Raw genomic sequence first — 15,320 nt, 5'->3', positions numbered from 1 at the left:
ACTGCGGGAGGGAGGGGTCACAGCTGTGCAATAGGGAAGATGGAAGCACCTGAGCCCAGGACCTCAAACCCTCAGATCCTGCCTGGGTCATGACACTCCCTGACTCCCAACACCCAGCTGGAGAAGAGAATGCAGAGGGGACCTCAAACCTTCAGTTTCTGCCACAGTATGGGCACAGACCTCCAATACCTGTGCTGAGACCCCAGGTTCCTGTGTTCAGTGCCCTGAGGTACCCTGGGGCTTACAAGTGGTCTTGTCCCACTCTCCTCGAGCATGGTGGCATTGGCAGGTGTGATGGGTTAACACCTTTTTCTGAAAACAAAAGAAGAAAGCAGGGTGGAGGGCTTGCGGGTACTTTACACTCCCTGAAGGGCGTCTCCCCCTAGGAAAGCTGAGTCTGTTCCACTTCCCCCTCCCTGCCCAGCAAGGGTATAAAAAGCAGGACCTCATAGCTGTTGGATCTCCTTTTTGGCTCCTGCCTTTGCTGGATGAGAGCTACTGCAGCTGCTCTCCTGATCCTCAGCCACGTGGCCGGACCTGATCCTTCTCCCTGCTGCCTCTGCGCCTTCTCAGAGACAGACTGGTTTTGTATTATTCTTTTTTCTATCCCCCTCCCATCCATTTTTGTTCCTTGCCCTTGTGAACCTTTTTTCCCTGTTATTGCTATATATATATTTTTTTTGAAGGAAAAAAAAACTTACTTGCCTCTCTACTTCCAAGCTGACTCCAGATTGTTGCTTAGTGGGTTTGCTCCTTACCTTTTTTTTTTTTATCCCTCCTCTCCCTGTTTGGAGGGAGGAGGTGGGGGGGAAGTGGGGAAGAGATTCTCAGCCTTTTCCCCATTTGAGCTTTTAACTCTCAGTTAAGGCTCAAACCACTACAATTTTTGGCACCCAACGTGGGGCTTGGAAATTGATCTTGTATTGGGAAAGCAATACTTTTTTCTGAAAAAGGAGCTTGAAGTGGAAATGGCAATTTTAAAGAACCTGATGGTCCAAGCCTTTTCATGGGCTTTTGGCTGGATCTTTTGGACCCACATCTACATAACTTACCACGTGGTGTGGTTAATGACAGAGATGCTGATCAAGTGGATAAAAACTTTACCAATTAAGTTAGGCATGTATCTCTTGAATTCATTGAATTTCACTGTCAGTGGTAACTTTTCTAACATAGGAAACTTTCCTGAAGCAAGTTATGAAACCAATGGTGTAGATAAAAGTGCCTGTGATGGAAAATTGCTCTACGTTGCAATATGCTCCATATGCCTAAATGTAATCCTTATAGTGGCATTTGCTGGGACCGTGTTGGGTGGAGGACTAGCTAACCCATTAAGAGCTGTTTGGAGGGTGATAACACACTCCTTTGTGCTCTTTAATGACTGGGGGCGTGTCTGCTGTGGGCATTGTAAGCACTCTGTAGACACAAAGAGGGAGGGGTCGGGTTGTAATGACTGTGCCAGCTCTCAGCCTGAGCCCCAGGCACAAGGGTTTGCCCCACCACCAGCAGTCCCACAGTTGACCCCTGATGCTCCTGCCAATGCAGTCTCTCTAGCACCGGTCACCACACGCAGGAAAAGAAATCAAAAATCATCGCCAAGCACGGATGGTGAGGAAGGAACCTCAGCAGGCCCCAGCACCTCACAGAACCCAGCGGTGGATGAAGATGATTCAGACCAGGAAATAACTGTTACATCGCTGCCCAGAAAGGAACTAAGGCAAACTCGTCTGGACTACGCCAGGAAAAAGGGTGAACCAATACTAAGCTGGGCCCTGAGATGCTGGGACGAGGGGGTGGACACAGTGGACCTGGATAAGAGGGAGGCAAAGCTTTTAGGCTCCCTGACTCGTGATGCTGGTCTGGACAAAGAGTTAGCCAAACTTGATGGAATACACACTCTCTGGGCCCGGATTCTGAACAACATCAGGAGCCGGTACCGCTCAAGAGATGACCTGCCCTGGGCCCCAGTTAGATGGACAACTATGGAACAGGGCATTCGGTATCTGAGGCACATGGCCGTGATGGAAATAATTTATGGGGATGGCCAGCTCCCTTCGGACCCAGATGAGGTGCCCATGAGACGGCCCTTCGTAAAGAAACTCACCCAGGGTGCTCCTCAGAAATATGCTCACACATTAGGAGGGATACTCTTGACTGGACAGGATGGAAGTCCTAAAACTGTCTGTGAGTTTGCCAATGATTTAAGGGAATATGAGGACAGCATAAATCAGAAACCCCTGATCTCAGCCATAGAAACTATGGCTAAAGACATTGTCAAAGAGATCAAGACCTCCATGTCTGAACTGAAAAAGGGGAGCGATGCCTCCTTTTCCCCTTCTCCTTCAGAATGGGTCCAGGTCTCAGCAATCAGGAACAGGCGACCTTCCCCTAGGAGATCACCCCAAGCCAATCAGGGAATGTCAAGGGGGTCTCTGTGGAGGTTCCTCTGTGACCATGGAGAGGACATGGACACCTGGCATGGCCAACCCACCTCTGCCCTCTGGAACAGGGTGTGGGAACTGCAAGGTGGGCACCACGGGGATAACTCATCTAGGAGAAGAGCTGCCCCAGTTTCCTGGAGTGGTCCCTCTCGCTCAAGAGACCCTTCCCCTAGTAACACAGGACCATGTGACAAGTGTGGACATTGCCGCCAGCATTAGAGGTGCCCTACCTCCAGCCAGGTGGAGGCCAGGGATAACAGAGTATACTGGGATGTGTACGTGAAATGGCCTGGCACTTCAGAAGCCCTGAAGTACCGAGCTCTGGTGGACACAGGGGCCCAATGCACCCTGATACCATTGGGGTATAAAGGGGCTGAGTCCATAAGCATTCAAGGAGTCACAGGAGGCTCACAAGACCTGACTGTACTGAAGGCTGAGAGAAGCCTGACTGGGAATGAATGGGGAAAGCACAACCTAGTGACTGGTCCAGGTGCACCTTGCATTCTTGGCATTGACTTTCTGCAGGAGGGATGCTTCAAGGAGCCTAGGGGGCACAAGTGGGCATTTGGGGGAGTAGCTAGCTGTAGAGACTGCAGGCTAAGAACATGCCCGAGCTGTCGGATGAGCCCTCCATAGCCACAAGAGGCAGGATTTGAAGTTCCCTCTTGCCTCTTGCATAGTACATCACAGGCAGTCCAGGACCAACAGAGACTCTCTGCACCCCATACACCAACTGATTCGACGACTGGAGAGCCAGGGCGTGATCAGCAAGGCTCACTCCCCCTTCAACAGCACGATATGGCCAGTGCGGAAGGCAAATGGGGAATGGAGACTGACTGTGGACTACCGTGGCCTGAATGAAGTGACTCCTCCGATCAGCGCTGCCGTGCCGGACATGCTGGAGCTCCAGTACGAGCTGGAATCGAAGGCGGCCAAGTGGTATGCCACAAGTGACATTGCTAATGCCTTTTTCTCCATTCCCATTGCAGAAGAATGCCGGTCACAGTTTGCTTTCACCTGGAGGGGAGTACAGTATCAATGGAATCGGTTACCTCAGGGCTGGGTCCATAGCTCAACCATCTGCCATGAGGTGATCCAGACTGCCTTGGAGAAAGGTGGAGCCCCTGAGCATCTGCGGTTCATCGATGACATCATTGTATGGGGTGAGACAGCAGAGGAAGTTTACCAGAAGGGTAAGAGGATAATTGACATCCTGCTGGAGGCTGGCTTTGCCATCAAGAGAAGCAAGGTGAAAGGGCCTGCCAGGGAGATCCAGTTCCTGGGTGTTCAATGGCAGGATGGCCGTCGCCACATCCCTCAGGAGGTGGTGAACAGGGTAGCCACGATGGTGCAACCCAGGAACAAGAAAGAGAGACAGTCCTTTTTGGGGCTTGTGGGCTTCTGGAAAATGCACATTCCCGGGTACAGTCAAATTGTGAAGCCTCTCTTCCATGTAACAAGGAAGAACAATGATTTTGTGTGGGGACCTGAGCAGCAGGTGGCGTTTGACCAGATCAAACGAGAGGTGGTCCATGCTATGGCTCTGGGACCTGTTCGAACTGGACCAGAGATCAAGAATGTGCTGTACACTGCAGCTGGTGAGAATGGTCCTACGTGGAGCTTGTGGCAGAATGCTCCTGGTGAAACCAGGGACAGGCCCCTAGGTTTCTGGAGAAAGGGCTAGAAAGGCTGTGAGGCCAACTACACCACAACAGAAAAGGAAATCCTAGCTGCCTATGAGGGTGTCCAAGCTGCCTCTGAGGTAATTTGGTCTCAATTACCACTATTTCTGGTTCCAAGGCTTCCAGACCTGACCTGGATGTTCAAAGGGAGAGGCTCAACCCCACATCATGCCACAGATGCTACCTGGAGTAAGTGGATGGCCCTGATAACTCAGCGAGCTCAGATGGGGAACTTCGAACGCCCTGGCATAGTGGAAGTGATCACCAACTGGCCAGAGGGTGCTGACTTTGGAATGCCAGCAGAGCAGACAGTGACCCGTGCTGAGGAGGCTCCCCCATACAATGATCTCCCTGACAAGGAGAAGGGCTATGCTCTATTTACAGATGGGTCCTGCCGGCTTGTAGGAAGCAAGCGGAGATGGAAGGCAGCTGTCTGGAGCCCAACAAGGCAAGTGGCAGAAGCAAGGGATGGAGAAGGCGAATCCAGTCAGTACGCAGAGGTAAAAGCTGTCCAGCTGGTCCTGGATGTGGCAGAATGAGAAAACTGGCCAGTGCTGTACCTCTCTGCTGACTCCTGGATGGTAGCCAATGTCTTGTGGGGGTGGCTGAAGCAATGGAGGAGGAACGAGAGGCAGAGAAAAGGGAAGCCTGTTTGGGCCGCTGACCTGTGGCAAGACATCGCTGCCCACCTGGACAGGCTGCCAACAAAGGCATGGCACATGGCTGCACACATCCCCAAGAGCACAGCCACAGAGGAGCACAAACACAACCACCAAGCAGATCTGGCTGCTAAAATCTCCCAAATAGCCTTGGCCTGGGAACACAAGGGTGAGCTGTTCATAGCTCACTGGGCCCATGACACTTCTGGCCACCAAGGGAGAGATGCCACATCCCGGTGGGCTGGGGACAGATCAGTGGACATCTCCATGGAGGACATCTCACAGGTCATCCATGAGTGTGACATCTGTGCTGCCATCAAGCAGGCCAAGTGCATGAAGCCTCTGTGGTATGGGGGGAGATGGTTGAAATATAAATATGGAGAGGCCTGGCAGATCAACTACATCACCCTTCCTTGGTCTCACAGCAGCAAACATCACCTACTGACCATGGTGGAGGCAAGTACATGGTGGCTGGAAACCTACCCAGCACCTCATGCCACTGCCTGCAACACCATCCTGGGCCTAGAGAGACTTGTCCTGTGGAGACACGGCACCCCCGGGAGGATTGAATGGGACAATGGAAGCCACTTCAAGAACCATCTCCTAAGGGACTGGGCAAAGGAACATGGGATTGAATGGATTTACCACATCCCATACCATGCACCAGCTGCAGGGAACATCAAGCGCTACACTGGCTTGCTAAAGACCACCCTAAAAGCCATGGGGGGTGGAACCTTCAGGAACTGGGAAAAGCATCTAGCTCAAGCCACTTGGTTAGTGACCAGCAGAGGATCTGTGAACCGAGCTGGTCCTGCCCAGTCCGACCTGCTGCAAACAGTGGATGGAGATGGAGTTCCTGTGATTGCTGAGAAGAACCTGCTGGGGAAGTCCGTGTGGGTTTTCCCTGCTGCTGGTGGGGGCAAACCAACCCGAGGGGTGGTCTCGGCTGAGGGGCCTGGTCACACTTACTGGGTTATGTTAGAAACTGGGGACATTCAGTGTATCCCACAGCAGAACGTGACTCTGGCTGAGAGAGGATGAACTCGGAGGAGGCAACACTCATCAATGTAATTATGTGAATAGTTATAAGTTGTTCTAAGTTTCTCCATCCTAGCTTAATACCAGCCCAGCATCCAGGACTCAACGTACCCACTGCACAGCAACCCAGAGAGCTCCTGCATCATCTCACCTGCACCTGTCCCTGATGTCCTTACAGAAATGGACTGTTCCTGATGTCCCTACAGCAACAGACTGTTCCTGACTTTTTCCTTTCCCTTTCAAAGACAGACTGATTCCTGATTCTTTTCCACATGCCTGCCCAGTTCAAGCACCACCTACAGTGACCATCACCAGAGAGAGAGACTGCCCTGGGAGAGAGCAAGCAGGGATAGCAAGAGACTTGCACCAAGGCTTCAAATACCATGTGTCAAAATCACATGAAGGGGCTGTGGCAGGAGAGAGGAAGTGGAACAGAGGGTTGGATTGTGGTGGGTTAACACCTTTTTCTGAAAACAAAAGAAGAAAGCAGGGTGGAGGGCTTGCGGGTACTTTACACTCCCTGAAGGGCGTTTCCCCCCTGGGAAAGCTGAGTCTGTTCCACTCCCCCCTCCCTGCCCAGCTAGGGTATAAAAAGCAGGACATCATAGCTGTTGGATCTCCTTTTTGGCTCCTGCCTCTGCTGGATGAGAGCTACTGCAGCTGCCCTCCTGCTCCTCAGCCACGTGGCCGGACCTGATCCTTTTCCCTGCTGCCTCTGCACCTCCTCAGAGAGAGACTGGTTTTGTATTATTCTTTTCTGTCCCCCTCCCATCCATCCTTGTTCCTTGCCCTTGTGAATCTTTCCTGTTATTGTTATATATATTGTTTAAAGAAAATTCTTCACCTCTCTACTTCCAAGCTGACTCCAGATTATTGTTCAGTGGATTTGCTCCTTAGCCTTTTTTTTCCCTCTCTGTTTGGAGGGAGGAGGGGGGAGTGGGGGAGAGATTCTCAGCCTTTCCCCCATCTGGGCCTTTAACTCCCAGTTAAGGCTCAAACCACTACAACCAGGGAAACTGTTCCACTGCTGCCCCTCCCCCTGTCCCAGGAGAGAAAGGAGCAGAGAGAAAGAAGTGGGTTAGACTTATCTAAAACAACGCAGCCAAGGTCAGCCGACAAGCAGGTTAATCTCTCCCGAGTGAAGCAAGAAGAGAAGAGATCAGAAAAGAGAAAGAATTGTTATAATAATAATAATAATAATAATAATAATAATAATAATAATAATAATAATAATAATAATAATAATAATAATAAACAACCAGGTTGGAAGAGACCTTCAAGATCATCGCATCCAACCCATCAACCAATCCAACCCACCTAAACAACTAACCCATGGCACCAAGCACCCCATCAAGTCTCCTCCTGAACACCTCCAATGATGGTGACTCCACCACCTCCTCGGGCAGCCCATTCCAATGGGTTTTGGTACAGCCAAGCTTATAGCAGATATCTCTCCAATGAATTTGTTTAGAATAATCTGTTTTCCTTTTTACAACCAATAGTGATTCATTTATATTTTTCTACTTTTCTTCTCAAAATCTCTAACTAAATTTTAAAGGCATAGCCTTAAACCACCACACTCCCCCCCTTCTATTCAATTCCAGCATTTTCGAGTCTGTCCAGCAGTCGGGCAATTTGATTTAAGGTGCCCAGGTTTCTCAGAAGCACAATATTTTCCACCCAGGTTCTTTCACTTTTGCAAAAATATAAGATAAAAAAAAAAAAAAAAAGATTAAAACTAGGTAAAAAAATAAATTTAAAAAAAAAGATGAAAAAATGAAGCTATGCAAACCATGCTCTCTGAGTCTATATAAGCTGTAAAGGTTCCCTTAATAAGCACTCTCTATTATTAGCTCTCCATATTAGCTCTAAATTAGCACTATACAATGCTATACTCGCACTATACTCGTACAACACTGGAACAATAAAGGAACAATACTAGATCGTATTGGTCATTCATATTGACACCCATCCATCCTTGTTCCTTGCCCTTGTGAAAACTTACCTACTATTGTCACATATATATATATATATATATATATATATATATATATATATATATATTGTTTCAAGAAAATTCTTTACCTCTCTACTTCCAAGCCAACTCCAAATTATTTCTTGGATTTGCTACTTCCCTTTCTTTTTCCTGTCTATTGGGAAAGAGGTAGGGGGGAGCAGGGGAAGCATTCTCAGCCTTTCCCCTATCTGAGCTCTTAAGTACTAGTTAAGGCTCAAACCACCCAATCAGAAAGGCTCCACAGGGTTTGAGGGGAACCATTCCAAATGCCGTGGGAGGGAGTAAAGGCCAACCACAGTGGAAAAGGCCAACTGAGGCTGGGCTGCAGAAGGAGGAGTGTGGCCACCTGAACACAGAAGTTGTCCTCCCCCCAGACTCAGCACTGCTGTGGCCACATCTGGATGCTTGGTGTCTCACTTTGGGAATGTCCACTCTGAAGGAATGAAGAACAACTGCAGAGGCTGGAGAGGAGATCTGACAGGACGGAGGTTGACGTCTCTGTGGAGAGCCTGAGGCACTTGGGCTGCTTCAGCCTGCTGAATGGAGGCGCAGGGCACTGCCATAGCAGTGTGCAGAAGTCTGAAGGGTGGTTTCAGAGAGGATGAAGCTTTTCTGAGGAGTGTGAAGAGGCTAAAATCTCCACAAAGTGCACCTTGGATGGTTCAAACTGAAGATGAGGCCAAAGAAATGTCCCTCAAAGGGCAGAGCTGCTATGCATGAGGCAATCCAGAGGTGTCAGGAAATGGCAGGGAGAGCTGAGACAGCTCAGAGAAGGGATGGAAATAGCAAGGGGAGAGCTGGGAGGGGAAGCAAGATTGGTGTCAGCAGCCTGAAGGGAAAGAGAAGCAGGCATGGGACAGTGTAGGACAAGGTGCAGTGTGGATGGCCAAGGGCTCTGGCAAGGCTGAGAGGCCCAACAGGAACAAGGCCTTTGTGCCCTTGGGTCTGACAGTTGCCTCTGCCACCAAGGCCTGTGAGGAGAAACTTGGCTTTGAGGCTTTGAGGTTCTTCTATTGCAAGGGCAGTGGCCAGGGCTTGGCTTTCCTGCTTCCTAGACCAAAGGCAAGTTTTTCTGCCCTGTCCTTTGCCTTTGTCTCCCTGCAATCCTGGCCTCTAACAAGCTGCTCTAACAAGTCCCTGGGGAGCCTTTGTCAGTAACAAGCCTCAGTGAGGCCAATCAGTGCTTCAAGGTACTTTGGAGTTTGCTTCTGACTTGGACTTCTTGAGAGGCTTCTTGGCAGTACCTTGGCAGAGTCTCCTGGCAGTACCTAAGGATGATGTAATCAGCCCCAAATACTCCATGGGGCTCATTAAATACTGCTGAACCTCTAATTATTGCCAAGGTTTCTGCAGCTAATTGGAGAGGTTATTATTACACAAAGCATCTGATAAAAATGATTTCACAGGGTGAATCAGAGCCCTGAGCCACAGGTGAGGGATAGGATTTGCCTTGCCAGGGGCTGGGGGTCAGTGCTTGGCCCTTTGGATCAATGAAACCCCTCCAGGTTTCCTTAGCAGCAGAGCCACCTTTAGCTGCTTGTCCTGACCTGTCAGCACTGCCTCAGTTCTCTGCTCTCACCACAGCCTGGAGGTACTTCAGTTCCTCCAGTGAAGCTTCCCTTGGATCCACTGTCTCCTTCTGCTCTAACCAGACCCTAGTGACCCTTTCCAGGTATGCTTCACTGGGACCCATTAACAGTAGAAGAAACTTCAGAGTTTGAATCTGACTTTGACTTCTGGAGAGGTTTCATCAGCTTCTCAGTCCCTGAGGGTTACAGGGCACCGAAAGCCACTACACGAGTCATTAAAACACCTTGGGCTGGTCATCTGCTGCCCTATTGGGCCAGACTCATGGGCTGGAAGGTGCTGCTAGCAAGCAGGCAGTGCTGCAGGAGACAGCTCTGGCAAGCAGCAGCACAGCACATCAGGGCTGAGGACACTGCCAGAGGATCTCAGGGAGATGAGGAAGGCAGAGAGAGCTTCAAGCTGTCCAGGACTGGGAGGATGACTGAGAGCTCACTGGAGGAGAAGTCACTGCAGTCACTGATACAGTGAGGCTGTGGGTGCAGGACACTGCAGCTGTAGCTCCTGGAGGCATCTCCATCTCGGCACCTGATGCTCAGCTGAAGGCTCCTGGAGTGTGCACACAGAAGGAGGAGCAAAGCCCTTCAGTTCCATCCTGTGAGCAGCAGTGAGCAGAGCTGGGTAAGGAGAAGGCTTCACCCCCAGCCCCTCTGCCTTTCTCTCTTCCCTTCACTCTCTCGGCAGCACCACAGGCCTGCTCCCTGTTTCTCCACCTCTCCATGGGTGTGGTGGTTTTAGGCTATGCCTTTAAAATTTAGTTACAGATTTTGAGCAGAAAAGTAGAAAGAAAATAAATAGATCACTCTTGGGTGTGAAAAGGAAAAGAAAAGATTATTCTAAACAAATTCATTGGTTAAATATCTGGAATCAGAGGAGCTGTACCATAACAATTCTCTCTCCTCTCTGCTGATGTCAGCTCTTTTGCTTCGCTCTGGATAGATCACCTGCTTTGTCTGCCCTTGGCTAAGTCTAACCCACTGCTTTTTTTCTCTCTTCACTCCTCCTTTCTCTCTTGGAACAGGGGGCAGGGGGTACGGGCAGTGGAACAGCTTCCATGGTCTCTGGTTTTGTGTTGTTGGGTAATTGTAAATAGCTGTCTAATATTGTCACTCCTGTATGTTTTGTACCTGTTCATTTCATTCCATTGTAGAGTGTAGCTCTTGCTTGTCAATACAGCTTCATTTGCTTCTAACTGAGCTTCTCTGGCAAAGTTAATGCTGAGGGGAAATTTTAACCCACCACGATGGGACTCTTGTTCCATGGGATTGAGCTGTTGGTCACTTTCTGTTCTGACACCAGAGGAATCTTCATGGCAATTCTGGGACCCTGCTGCATTTGAAGCTGCGATGAACTCTGCCATGGGTTGGTAGTGATGTGACTCAGCTGACCCATTCCTCATGCCGCGCAGGGAGGGAGGTTACCATGAGGCTGAGAGAAGTGTGCCCTAACTTGTCACTGCCTTTCCCTCCTTGGACAGGTCTCCATGGCCACAGGCAGCAGATGGCCAACAGCAGCTCCATCACCCACTTCCTCCTCCTGCCATTCCCAGGCACAAGGCAGCTGCAGCTCCTGCACTTCTGCCTCTTCCTGGCCATCTACCTGGCTGCCCTGCTGGGCAATGGCCTCATCATCACCACCACAGCCTGGGACCACCACCTCCACACCCCCATGTACTTCTTCCTCCTCAACCTCGCCCTCCTTGACATGGGTGCCATCTCCACCACTGTGCCCAAATCCATGGCCAATTCCCTGAGGGACACCAGGAACATGTCCTATGCAGGATGTGTTGCTCAGGTCTTTCTGCTTCCCTTTTTCATGGCAGCAGAGTATTTTCTCCTCACCACCATGTCCTACGATCGCTACGTTGCCATCTGCAGACCCCTGCACTATGAGACCCTCCTGGGCAGCAGAGTTTGTGTCCACCTGGCAGCAGCTGCCTGGGCCTGTGCTTTTCTCAATGCTCTGCTGCACACAGTCAATACATTTTCCCTGCCCCTCTGCCAGGGCAATGCTGTGCACCAGTTCTTCTGTGAAGTGCCCCAGATCCTCAAGCTCTCCTGCTCCACATCCTACCTCAGGGAACTTGGACTTCTTGTGCTCACTGCCTGTTTATTCCTTGTCTGTTTTGTGTTCATAGTGGTGTCCTATGTGCAGATCTTCAGGGCAGTGCTGAGGATCCCCTCTCAGCAGGGACGCCACAAAGCCTTTGCCACCTGCCTCCCTCACCTGGCTGTGGTCTCCCTCTTTCTCAGCACTGCCTTCTTTGCCTACCTGAAGCCCTCCTCCATCTCCTCCCCATCCCTGGACCTGGTGGTGTCAGTTCTGTACTCAGTGGTGCCTCCAGCAGTGAACCCTCTCATCTACAGCCTGAGGAACCAGGAGCTCAAGGCTGCCCTGAGCCAACTGATCTGTGGCTGGTTTCAGAAGCAATAAACTCTTTGTCTTCTCCTGCAGAGCAGTTCTGATGTCAGTCAGTGCAGGCCCAGCCTGGCTCCTCAAGTTCTGGCTGCTGCTGGTGGTGTTCCCCTTGTGAGAATGTTGTTCCCACACAAATGTCTTTCTTCAGACCATTTCTGGTTCATTGTCCTGTCTGCTGTGACCCAGAGGCTACAGACAGGAGGAGCTGTGCTCCCTTTATGTTCAACACAATAAAGGACCCTGCAGGGAGTTGTTTCTCTGAATTCCTTCTTCCAAGGCTTCTGTGGAGCTGCAGGGCAGTGCCTGTGTGCAGAGATGGAGGAGCAGAGTCTCAGCACAGCAGCAGTGCCAGGGAGCCCCAGAGCCTATGCTGTCCTCAGCTGCTCTTTCTTCTCTTCCACCCTCTCCTGCTGAGCCTCTGTGCTGGGGCAAGGCCTGAGTGCTCTGGCAGCTTGGGCACTGTGCTACTGTGTGGCAGTGCTGGCACTCCAGGCAGGGAGAGTCCAGGGCTGCTTGTAGCACAGAGCTGCTCCAGAGCAGCACTGCCATCAGAACAGGAGGTGTCCTCATGCCTTCATACCCCAACCCCCTCCTATTGCAGACTGCACCTACTCCACTGTCCAGACTGGATACCTTGACCCCCTTCCAGTGTAGACTCAGTCTGAACATGGTCCCTTTAACCCCTCCCAGTACAGTTGTGGCCTCATCCCAGCACAAATTGGATCATACTGTCCTCTAGCACTGCAGCCTGGGTCCCATCCCAGCACAGAATCTATCCATCCCCTGGCTCTTTTCCCAGTACTGAATACATCCATCCCAGTACAAACTGCACACCCTCATGCCCTCCCAGTACAGTCTGGACCTTGTCCCAGTCCAAGCAGGGTCCCTTTAATCCCTCCAAATGCCCATTAGCCCTTGTCTCAACAAAAGCTTTATCCCCTTATGCAGTCCCAGTACAGACTAGGCCCTGTCCGAGTGCAAACTGATGCCCTGATCCCATCTCAGTATAGTCCAAGACCTGTCCCAGAGGAAATACATCCACTGGCATCACCCAGTACAGACTGGGGACCATCCCACTGCAAAGTTGAAGCCTTGACCTCCTCCCAGTTCCAACTGCTTCCCTCCCAATGCAAACCAGAGAACAGGACTCCTTCCCAGAACAAACTGTGCCTGCTCCCAGGAAAACCTACATCACCTGAACCCTTCCCAGGACCAGACTGGGACCCCTCCCGGTACAACCTGAGTCCCCTGGCCACATCCCAATACAGTCTGGGACTCTTCCCAGTACATACTGGGTTCCTTTAACCCCTCCTGCCACAGGCTGGGCCCTGTCACAGTCACAACTCCATACCCTAAGCACACCAGAGTCCAGTCTGGGCCATCTCTTATTTCAAACTGGGTCCTATTAACATCTTCAATACAGCCCAGGCCTTGTCCCAGTACAAATTGACTCCACTCATCCCATCCTGTGCTGTTTCATATTTTTATCAGTGCTATAGACAGAGGGATGGAGACACCACCAGCAAGTGTGCAGATGGCACCAAGCTGAGTGGTGCTGATGAGATGCCAGAGGGCAGGATGGCATCCAGAGGGACCTGGACAAGCTGGAGAGGTGGTGCCCAGGTGACCCTCATGAAGTTCAACAAGAGCAAGAGCAGAGTCCTGCAGCTGGGCTGGAACAATCCTCACTATCAATGCAGGCTGGGAGAGGAGGTGATAGAAAACAGCCCTGAGGAGAAGGCCTTGGGGGTGCTGGTGGGGGAGAAGCTGGCCAGGAGCAGGCAGTGTGAGCTTGCAGCACAGAAGGCCAAGGGCAGCCTGGGCTGCATCCAAAGCAGCATGGCCAGAGGTGGAGAGAGAGGATGCTGCCACTTTGTGATACTCTGGTGAGACCCTCCCTGGAGTACTGCATCTAGCTCTGAAGTCTCAACACAGGAAGGACATGGAGCTGATGGAGCAGGTCCAGGGAAGGGACACAGAAATGGTCAGGGGCTTGGAGCAGCTCTGCTATGAGGACAGGCTGAGGGAGCTGGGGTTGATCAGACTGAAGAAGAGAAGGCTCTGGGGAGACCTAGTAGCAGACTTCCTGTGCCTGAATGGTACTGGATGGAGAGAGATTGTTTGCAAAGACCTGCAAGGACAGGGCCCCGGGCAATGGCTTCGAACTAGATCAGAGCAGATTTAGATTGGAGGTGAGGAAGAAGTTTTTTACCATGCAGATGGTGGAACACTGGAACAGGTTGCCCAGGGAGGTGGTTGAGGCCCCATTGCTGGAGATACTCAAGGTGAGGCTCAACAGGGCTCTGAACAACCTGATCTGCTTGAGGATGTCCCTGCTGGCTGCTGAGTGGATTACACTAGATGACCTTCAGTGGTTCCTTCCAACCCAGACCATTCTATGATTCTATCATCCCAGGACAGACTAGGCTTCAGTGAAGTAAAACTGGATCCCCTCACCCCTTCTCCGTACCACCTGGGTCTCTCCCAGTGCAAAATGGATGCTCTGCACCCTTCCTAGGACAGACTGAAATCCTGCCCAGGACAGAATGCATCCACACACCTCCTCTCAGCACACACTGTGCTCTCAGGACAAACTGGACCCATCCCAGTTCACTCTGCAACCTCTTCTTGTGGAAATCAGATCCCATGGTCCCCTCCCAGTTTAGACTGGGCCATGTGACAACACAAACTGCTTTGCTTTTGCCCCTCCCCGTTCAGACTTGGCTCTCTCCCATTCCTAACTTGCTTCCCTGTCCCACTCCCAGTACAGACTGGGACAAAGGCTGAGGTGGCACAGATCCCTGTGCACACCTGTGGCATGGGATGATGGTGCTGATGCCAAGTATGGCATAATTCCAGCTTCATGCCTCCCATAGGCTGCAGCCAGTTTTTTATGAGAGTGCCCTTTGGCCACATCCAGCCTCCAGAAACCTATCAGTATTACCCCAGCTTGTAAATATGTTGCCCTCTTTCTCTTTGTTCTCTCTCCTTGCTTGAGTCTAAGGTTGTGCCTTAGCCTTACTATTAAGCCAGCATCTGGGCAGGCCTGTTGAGCCTCAGCCCTGAGAGTATCTCCAGAGGAGAGACCAACACTGAGAGTCTGAGAAGCTACAGCATTGTGTTGCCAGCCTCACCGGTCGGAAGAGCCTGATGTGCCTTCAAGAGGACTGGACCCCTGAGGGTAAGATCTGCCCAGTTGCCAGGGAAGGGACTTAGCCGAGTCCGGCAGTGCAAACATCTGCCGCAGCCTGAAGCAGCTGACTGAGGAGCTGCACAACCCTGTGTGTCAGCTCAGAAAGCAGGACCAGCACTGCCTGCGTGACCCTGCCATTGAGGGATGAGAAGAGGAGCTGATGCTTCCACTGCTCCGTGCCCAGTGAACCCCAGGGGAATCCAAAGCACCGTTCATGTCCTGTGCTCCAGGGCCAGGACCACTCTAATAGGCTCCTCCCAGCTCCTTCAAGCCAAGCAAAAAGGAAGTTGC

The 15,320-nt window shown here is 51.2% G+C and overlaps 1 protein-coding gene across 1 annotated transcript; it reads left to right on the top strand.

The window, feature by feature from the left end:
* The first annotated feature begins 10,918 nt into the window (after window positions 1-10,918).
* LOC137458956 (olfactory receptor 14A16-like) lies at window positions 10,919-11,851 on the top strand. The gene has a single exon (XM_068170244.1). It carries the CDS (start codon window positions 10,919-10,921, stop codon window positions 11,849-11,851), a length of 933 nt encoding a protein of 310 aa, XP_068026345.1.
* Window positions 11,852-15,320: the final 3,469 nt, after the last annotated feature.

Source organism: Melanerpes formicivorus, unplaced genomic scaffold, assembly GCF_026170545.1.
Source record: "Melanerpes formicivorus ecotype bairdi unplaced genomic scaffold, bMelFor1.0.p_v2 SCAF_301, whole genome shotgun sequence".
Lineage (NCBI taxonomy): Eukaryota > Metazoa > Chordata > Aves > Piciformes > Picidae > Melanerpes > Melanerpes formicivorus.
This window is presented reverse-complemented; position numbering and strand designations above follow the sequence as displayed.

Bases quoted from the DNA above. Each gene is read 5' to 3' on its own strand.
- LOC137458956 (XM_068170244.1), top strand. From the start codon at position 10,919: ATGGCCAACAGCAGCTCCATCACCCACTTCCTCCTCCTGCCATTCCCA.